Here is a 9,328-nt window from a genome sequence, read left to right as displayed (position 1 = left end):
GGGATAGGCTCCAGACCCACTCCAACCTGGAAGTGGATAAGAAAATGGATTGACAGTGATGCTGGTATCCAATCTAGAGCTGTTTCCATGAAACCCCCCTCCAAAAAGAGGGGGGGGTAGAGAAAATGCTGCTCTAGAAAGAGCTATTACAAGAAATTCACCCGAGGCTGGCAGGTTCGGCCAAAAGATTCTGTCTTTCATTGTTTTGTTTCTCAAGAGGCACAGATGCTGAACTGGATCTGCACATGCACTGTGCTTCCTGTCCACGCTGCTGGACAGGGAAGGACCACTTTGATGTTCACTAGAAAATTCGAAGCATATTCTTCTGGGTTTGAGTAACTGCAACAGTTACTTCTCAAAAGGGAACATGTGAATGCACCCTGAAATGGGAAGAACTGCTCTGATCGTTTTTGTACATGACTTGGCTGGTAAATGTCTGGTTGAAAGAAATAATGGAAGAAATTAACTGCAAATGTTAAACTTGTAATTTGGCATTAGAATGCAACTGTTAGTTACTATTAGCAGTAACCCTGATAATAAAGTGGGTAAATCAGTGTATTTATCATATACTTTAAACATCTATCACCATGTTTAAATGCTCTAAGTAATTGAAAAAAACACATTTTCTTTAATGTGTCCATGTTGTTCCCAGATTTCAGCTAAAACGGGGGAAAAAGTTAAATATACAGGAGGCCGACTACAGCCATGACACTGAAGATCGCTCTCTGTTTGCAGAGTCTTCACCTTAAAGTGTGTTTCAGATGATTAATATTCAAATACGTCTCCAAACACACAAACACTCTACACTGTGTCTGTGGGGGAAGGCGGTAGGAGGTATCAGCCAACTTAAAAAGCTGGTAGCACTTCAGCATTTAGATGTCAGCTCAACCTGCTCTTTGATAAGCATAGACACTTCCCCTTAGCATGGGTCTGACAAATGCACACACATCCCCAGTTACTGTCCTTTGTACTGTCATGTGGTTAACCTACGTGGTCCAAACCATGCATCATTTTGGTCTTCAGCTCACGTTGAGCTATTCGTCTTCGCACCCACAGATGAAGCGTTTCAAAAACTGCTGTCCAGGTTTCAGTGGACTGAAAGTGTGTTTGTTAAAATTTAGTTTTACTGTCAATAAAGTCAAACATATGAGATCATAGACTGAAGAGAAGTTGTTTAGTTTATGATCTTAGTAATGAAAGCATGGCTCAGTGAACGGTTAATATTTTTTTAAACGACTGCTCACTTGGCAGGAGAAAAAGGAAAATATGCCAAATCATTTGCAACTCCTGCTAAATGAATGTGCGTGTGTGTGTGTGTGTGTGTGTGTGTGCGTGCGTGTGTAATAAGGGAGAAAACGCTAAAGAGCTCCAGAGTTAATGAGAGACTTCAGCTCGCTGACAATTCTCACACCCAGAAGATGAGTAAGATGCAGGGCAGAAGAAAGGATGGAGGAAGACGTCTCACTGAAGCCTTAAATAGTACAAATGAGTCCGCGTCTCCCTTTAACATGTATGTGCCAAAAGGAACAGGATGTATGTGAGTCTGTGTTACAGAGGCAGAGTTTAAAGGATAGGCACACACTGACAGTGTGACAGTGTGATTGTGGGCACTTTAATTCAGCTCCTAAGATTCAGGCTGGTTCAGAGATTTGCCAATCTTTATGAAAAAATTATGTTGTACTCGAAGTGTTGTGCAAAAAAACAAATTTGTCATTTTGAATAATTTCAGGACTTTGTTTGTGTCTGTAAAAAAACATCTGGCTTCACAAAGCCACAAAACACAATGAAAAATCCTAATATGACGACAATTGTGAGCGAGCCCACTAGTTCAGTAAAGTGCACGGAATGGTTTCTCAGTAGGCTGAATAAGAGACGTGAACTATGTCATGATGTACTGCTTCCATGAAAACACAAAAGTAAAATGGTAAGTTAGCCAAAATTCCTTTTAGGCAGTCAACACTTTATATTTATAAAAGTTTTACGTCATGAAATATATCTGAGTCTTTGTTAAATCCATTTCTCAGTACATTAATTTAATCTCTTTAATTTTGGTTAATTGGTTTTAGACAGTGATGGGACTGGGAAGTTGTTTACCACACACAAATGAAATCACTCAGAATTGCTTCAGTTTACTGCATTCTCAAACCTCGTGTGTGTCCAAACTGTTGCTGCAGCACCATCTCTCATCTGAATGTTCTTGTTTGAACATTCTGACTGGACAGAAGTACCAAGATGAGGCGCTGCAACCTGTGCTTGTGCCATCCAGACACTTCTTAGCATGTATTTATGCGGGTGTCTCTTATTGCATATGCCAGGACAGGCTGGGTTGATGTGTACAGAGGCAGCAACAGCTAATGACCACTGCACAGCTGCAGGTTGCTCTTACCCAGCAATTCCTCAACAACAGATCCAGACACTTGTGCGGACCATGCAGACAGGTGACTGCTTCTATCGCATGCAGAAAAGGTCGCAATTTGAATGAAACATATATTTACATGTATTTTAATGTTGGTGACACAGTTGTAGCCTGAACCGTTTTAACATGCTGGTTAATTTAATGACGCTGCAATATTCAAAACTGTGTGAAAGTGTGCTGTCAAAGTAGGCAAAATAGAAAAACCACAACATAACATTATAGATGCAATATGATGGCAAAGAAACTGCAAAATGCTACTCAAATAAAGTTTTAATTTGGATATTGATGCTTCCATGGATTCTGTTGTATTAACACAGGATTTCTATTTATCTTGAGTAAAGTGGAATGAGTTTTGTGTCCTAGGTAGGATTACATGTACATTGTACCTCTTTCTTTATTGTCCTCTTTAGAGCTTTAGATCTGTGTGTGTGTGTGTGTGTGTGTGTGTGTGTGTGTGTGTGTGTGTGTGTGTGTGTGTGTGTGTGTGTGTGTGTATTAAAAACTCAGTTACAGGATCATCTCCTACCCTCAGTGAGGTGTGAACCCCAGACTTCTCACGCCCCACCCCAACCCTGTCAGCCTTTACACCAGCATAGGTGTTAAAGGCCCCGCTGAGGTGACATTTATCACTGCTCTGGGAAAGAGCTGCTCTGAAACAACACACACACACAGAGCAGAGGATGAATCGGGTTGGAAAATGTATCTCCTTCTCACCAGATATTAAGATTATCAGGTCTAGACATGAATGATAAAACGACTTTTTTAGCACTTGAAGATGATTAACTCACTGTTCCCATTAAACTGCCCATTCAGAGATACTGTTTTTCACTGATCTGCCTCGTGCTGGCAAAGCTTGTTGGGTCAGACACTCGCTCACAGACTTATCTATGACTACCTGATCAGTGTCTGTTTTTAGGTGGTGTATCTCACTCCTCCTTTTCCCCTGATGATAAATATGTCACTCTCACTACAGAGGATGTGCTTGTGGCTGAGGGAAAGTGTGTGTCCAGATGATTTGGGATGTTGAGTCACCCACAGTAAAGAAGATAAGATAGCAGGCAAACAGCTTTACGAACCCATTCATTTTTTTTAATCAAGATTGTTCCAGATTTAGTAAATACACAGTTGTTACAATAATACTTTGTTATTTTAAACGCAGATGAGTTCATTGTGAAACAGGATACTTCAGCGGGGCATGCAAGGACAGTAGCACAGTACAGAAAATAAACATTTGTAGAGGACAGTAGCCAAATATTGGCAGCGGGAACCTTGTGAACAACGGGTCAGTGGTTCACATTCCTGAACAGCTTGGCAGGCAAAGCTGCTGAAGCACAACAACACCCATCATGATACTGTAGAGGAAGATACCCATACCTATTATAAGTTGGTTTCCAGACGCTGAGGTGCCACAGACCAAAGATACATTTTCTCCGGTACAGCACTCATCACAACTGTCTGCCAAGGATAATATAAATGTCAATGATTTGATAAAAACTGTGTATATATCTTCAAAATCAAACTGAAGGTAAAGGTTTTATGGTTATTGCCAGTTGCACTGACTGCTTCTACTTCCTTCAGATGATTTCTGCTCATTTTGGTCTTTGGCTCCCCCTAGGTAGCCGTTTATACACATACACTGTGTGGGGAAAATACTCCAAATGTTCTTACTTGTCCACTCCAGGGTAATTTTGGCATTGCCACACCAGAAACTGGAGTACTTATTTCAATTCTTACCATTTCTTAGCATTTACATCCAGTGGCTCAAATGGGCAATTTCTTGGACCAGGTGGGGCCTCTGGGCCACATGTTTGACACCCCTGCTGTATAGGGTTTGAAAGTCTGTTTTAAATACAGCAGTCTATTTACCGCATATTTTCCCAATTTTTTTTATATTTAAAGTTGTTTCCAATCATCTGACAAAAGTATTTTCTACAACTGCCTAATGTTATTTTATTTACACTTATAGTTTTTATGAGCTATCGAGTTATTAGAGTAAAATCCTACACGTCAGGTTTTCAGAAACACTAATGCCGCTGCTTGTGGCTCTGGAAGCCAATAGCCTGAAATAGTTTGTGATTGGTCTACAATAAAAAAAAAAAATCTGAGTTAATATTATTTTTCCAAATCTGCACAATGTAATATCCAAAAGCTGAATTTTATTGATAAATTAAAATGTTTTATAAAGCTTTCAGCCCTTCACAACACTTTAAAGTAGTGGATGATTTGTTTCTGTGCCAACAAGAACAGCAACTCTGCATGTTTACCAGTTCAGTAGATTAAACGGGTAAATATGTCTCATGCTGTGTGTATAATCAGTGTTGTCCTTTTAAATGAAGGTGTCTTGACTTTCTGGATACTAATAATATGTTGCCTCCCCTTTTGGGACCTATAGGTAGTCTAGACAGTTATATTATAATAGTGACTGTAACAGGGTGCGAATCACATGTGACATCCCTATGATCAGAGCTGATGTCCTGGTAATTGGTGTTATCCTTTGTGTCATCCCTGTAATCTGCAGTGTCCTGCACGAGGAGCCCACCAGGTGAGGAGAAACGGAGGCCATGTGTGATCTGTCACAGATCAGCATTGCCTCCTTCAAATTAAATCTGATGTCCTGTGATAAAGGCTGCATAAATATCTGAACAGGACTAATATAGAAAATATTTACATGTTAGCACTGTAACACAAATACTGTATAGATCAAGTGTAACACTCTGCTCAAATGATTTATTATGTTGAACCGATGAACTTTTCAAATATATTTTCTTTATTTATAACATATATATCTAAAAAAACAACAACAGCTGTCTGCCAATGGATAGCTATGTTAATAAGGGCTTTTGTGTCATAACCAGCTTTTCTGTCATGCTTTCAGAACGATCAAGTTCCAACAATGGTAAGACTTTTCTAACTTTTTTATATATTTTCTAAGTGATAGAAAGCAGTTCTGGTGACCTTATTAATATGATGAATAAAAACTTAGATCACAATCCAAAATAATGCCAAGATTCCCAATTCCTCACAGTGTTTCATAGAAATGGATAAATATGAACAAATTTTCTGTCTTGTCTCTGTTCAGTTCTAAAACGTTTTGAGGCAACCATCTGATAAGTGCAGGTATTAACTTGTGAACAAGGGTTAGATCATCAGAGGAAAATGATAAGTATAACCCTGGATCATCTGCATAAGATTGACAGGATATATCGTGATTCTTTATGACAGTACCAAGCAGGAACATGTAAAGGTTAAAGAGTAATGGAGCAAGGACTGTTCCGTTAGGAACCCCTGACTGACTTTTTATTTCTGCAAATCTAAAACTTTGAAGTGTCAATGTGTTGAAGGCAGCAGTGAGGTCAGGTAGAACTGACTGAAACTCATTGTGAGTCACTGTTGATCTTCAGGTCATTGATGACTTCGGTAAGAGCTGTTTCTGTGCAAAGTTAAAGTCACATGCACGATTATTACAGCTTTTACTGTGTTTTAACGGAGTACGTGATAACCCCACACAGCATGGGTGAGAAGAATAGAGCAAATACGCCATCTATTGGAGAACCACAGAAAACACATTTGAATTTGATGAATTATATTTAATTCATGTTCTGCTTTAAAATAAAGTAGTATCTGTAGCTCATATTTTTTCCAATTCTCCTATTTTTTTCATGGTAAGGAATTTTTACTGTAGGATGTCATGTGTCACCAAAGTCCAGAGAATAACCTTTATTTTGAAGTCTGCGACGTTAGTACTTCCTCCTGCCAGTTAGACTCTACCGAGAAAAACGAACCGAAATCGCGGTCTGTCGACGAAAGGACTTCGCGGTGAAGAAGTGAACCAACGGAAAACAAAATGAACTCGATGGAAAAGAAGCTGGCGGATTTGATACGTGAACACCCGAATCTGTACGATCCGAGACGGCGGGACTACAAAGACAACATGAAGGGACATCTGTCGTGGAAAGAGATCGCGGACGCCATGGGAAAGTCGGAGGAAGAGGTAAAGCTGAAATGGAAAAATCTGCGCGACAAGTTCTGTAAAGCGAAGAAGCGACTGGCCAAGAGACACTTCCCCCTGCTGGACGACAACGAGGACCCGGCAGACAGGCATACCCCCGTGCTGTACAGCCAGCTATCCTGGCTCACCGCCTATGTCAAACCCAGAGGAGAAAGAGGCATGGGGGAGCCAGAAGTGTGTGTCCGCCATTCGGTAAAATGCATTTTTATGTTTAGTAGATTAGCTTTTGCTAAGCTTCGTAGCTTAGCTACAGCTAACTAACTTAGTAAAGGCCATAGTGACCGCCATCATGCCGAACTGTTGCATAGTGTTGAAACTCTGCACGTATAAACAAGAATATATAAATGGCAAAATATCGTAAACATCATAGTATATGTTGTGTTCGCTAAAATCATGAAAACGTCCAGCCATGTCATTACGAACAGATGCCTATAACGATATCCGTTTTTCCAAATAAAAGCACCTGGAAGTCCAAAAGTAGCAACCATATTACTGTAGATAAACTAACACATACTCAATTTCTGAAGCTGTTGTGAGTTATTTCTTTTATTAATAAGGGAACTTATCTCTGTAACATTGTAATTAGGTCAATACTTACAATATAAACTTTATTTATCTATTTCAATTGTACACTACAGGGGTTTCAGTCATCGATACAGCCTCTAAATTTTATGTTTACATTTGTTTGTATGACAGTACTTTGTCATATTTGTGCTTTTTAAAAAGTATTTTTTAAATAAAATTTGGTCTCGATTGGATATTTTAATATTTCTGTCTTGTACAAACTGTTTTGCTTAAAAGCCTCAGTCAGTTTTCTGGAATGAACTAATATTGGCCAGTAACATAATGTTGCTGTCTAATCAGCCTTCAACAGAACAGCATCTATCTCACCCTGGACACAGTCTGTTTGACCTGCTCCCCTCAGGCAGGAGGCTCCGGTCCATTCACACCAGAACCTCTCGCCATAAGAACAGTTTCTTCCCCTCTGCTGTTGGACTCATGAACAATAACCATATGACTGTCCCCGCCACTAACACATGACCCTACGCTGTGTCACTGCATCATTCCATGTTTGGCACTGATCACCACCTGCACTCATGTATATATCTTTCTACGCAGCACTTTTAATTCTTATTCTCATGTATATATCTCATGTATATCTCATGCATATATCCTTCTACGGAGCACTCTTAATTCTTATCTCATGTATATCTCATGTATATCTCATGCACATATCTTTCTACGTAGCACTTTTAATTCTTATTCCTTTTATTTTTTCATGTCCATTTAATTGCAATCTATGACAGTATGTTTGCACTGAAGCACCGCAGCAATTTCCTAATGTTGTAAACCTGCTCAACATTTGGCAATAAACCCCTTTCTGATTCTGATTCTGATCACATAAATTTATTAAAGCTAAATGTAATCAGAATTTGCATAATTTAACTAAAAATTTCTCCTGTAGGTCGTTAATGAAAAGACACGAGGCAGAGCTGGAGGTGACAATGTTGAAGATGCTCAGATTATTTAATTAGGAGTGATGAGGATGAACAAGATTAGAAATAACTGTATCAGAGGTACAGCTCAGCAATGAAGGAGGACTAGCAGAGGGTTTGTGTGACAGAGGAAGATTCTAGGGATAGGGTGAGGTGAAGGCAGATGACTGATGATTTTGCAGCAAATGTCTACCGCCTGGTTCATTAAAGCTGGTCTTAATCAACTGCTTCTCCATGAGCATTTCTGTCTCTTTTTCACTAGCACCTAACCTGCTTGACTCGACTTTTTCGTGTTTTCCATTAGGTATTAGTACCTGATACCAGGTACATTTTTAGTACCTACATGGCCGGGATTTTAAGCGAGCTGAGTCACATTGAACAGACTACATGCCACTGATTGGCCAGGAGGTGACATCACTAGATGATTCATGAGGTCAACTCCTTCACAAGAATCAAACCCTCCAAGTTTGAAATTCTGACGATCATCTCGCTGCCTGCACCCACCCCTCTCTCTCTCTCTCTCTCTCTCTCTCTCTTCTTTTACCCTGACTCTAGCAAAAAGCCATAGACCAAGCCACATGTATAGCATCACCTTGATGTCCTCCATTGTTGTCTTGTGTTTGTGTCGCATACAAATGACATCACAAGACTTTCCAGCTGCCTCCCTATGATGACCCTATCTACATTGAGCTGGTACTCAATTGTAATAGAAAACACCCAAAGCAGAGTCAAGCGAAGTAGGTGCTAGTGGAAAAGCCTTCTTTCCCATTGGATGTTGGGACACTGGCTCACCACTCCATCTTGGGGTAGACAGAGAAATATTGCAAATGTCTGTTGTTTGACTGCAATCTGAAAAAAAAAAAGAAGAAGAAAATCACTGAGCGTAATCAGTAGTGTGTTGCAATCCGTGTTAACCAGTGTTTGTTTTCTTTTTTTACACCACACAGGTAGCTAGTAGAGCAGGCAACGCTGAGAAGGAGCAAGACAAAGAGGAGAAGGCGCAGCTGGGCTCTCTGCCTGTCGTCAGCACCAGCTTTTCTCTTCCGGAGTCCTGTCCGACCAGCGATCAGGACGTGGGAGGCTCTCTTAAGCGCAAAAGACAAACATCCGCAGAAACAGAGATAAGTTCTGCAGATCCCCTCAGCAACCTCAGAGATGAGGATGAACTGTTTTTGCTCAGCCTCTTGCCGTCACTGAAGAGGCTAACCATTAAAAAAAGGATGGAGGTGCGAATGAAATTTCAGCAAGTGCTTTATGCTGCTGAGTTTGAGGACTAAATAGTTCAGGTCCCAGTAAACACTGGTAGTTGGCAGTGTTTGATCTTAAGGATGTATGTTTGTATCAGACTGTATATATTTACTGTATATATTTTATAAATAAATATTTTATGGATCCTTCAAAACAGCT

General features: G+C 40.0%; 1 protein-coding gene across 1 annotated transcript; it reads left to right on the top strand.

The window, feature by feature from the left end:
* Positions 1–6,165: 6,165 nt before the first annotated feature.
* On the top strand, positions 6,166–9,310 carry LOC102209175 (uncharacterized). Its single transcript, XM_005733265.1, has 2 exons — positions 6,166–6,617; positions 8,869–9,310. The coding sequence occupies exons 1-2, from the start codon at positions 6,261–6,263 to the stop codon at positions 9,196–9,198; spliced, it is 687 nt and encodes a 228-aa protein (XP_005733322.1). The 5' UTR covers positions 6,166–6,260; the 3' UTR covers positions 9,199–9,310.
* The last annotated feature ends 18 nt before the right edge of the window (positions 9,311–9,328 follow it).

The sequence above is a fragment of the Pundamilia nyererei genome, unplaced genomic scaffold, assembly GCF_000239375.1.
Source record: "Pundamilia nyererei isolate P.nyererei 1_Seehausen unplaced genomic scaffold, PunNye1.0 scaffold00051, whole genome shotgun sequence".
In the NCBI taxonomy this organism is placed as follows: Eukaryota; Metazoa; Chordata; class Actinopteri; order Cichliformes; family Cichlidae; genus Pundamilia; species Pundamilia nyererei.
The sequence above is the reverse complement of the archived record's forward strand: the minus strand, read 5'-3'. Positions and strand labels throughout refer to the sequence as shown.

Coding starts and splice junctions, on each gene's coding strand:
- LOC102209175 (XM_005733265.1), top strand. CDS start 6,261: ATGAACTCGATGGAAAAGAAGCTGGCGGATTTGATACGTGAACACCCG. Junction 6,618..8,868: donor AAGTGTGTGTCCGCCATTCG/GTAAAATGCATT, acceptor TACACCACACAG/GTAGCTAGTAGAGCAGGCAA.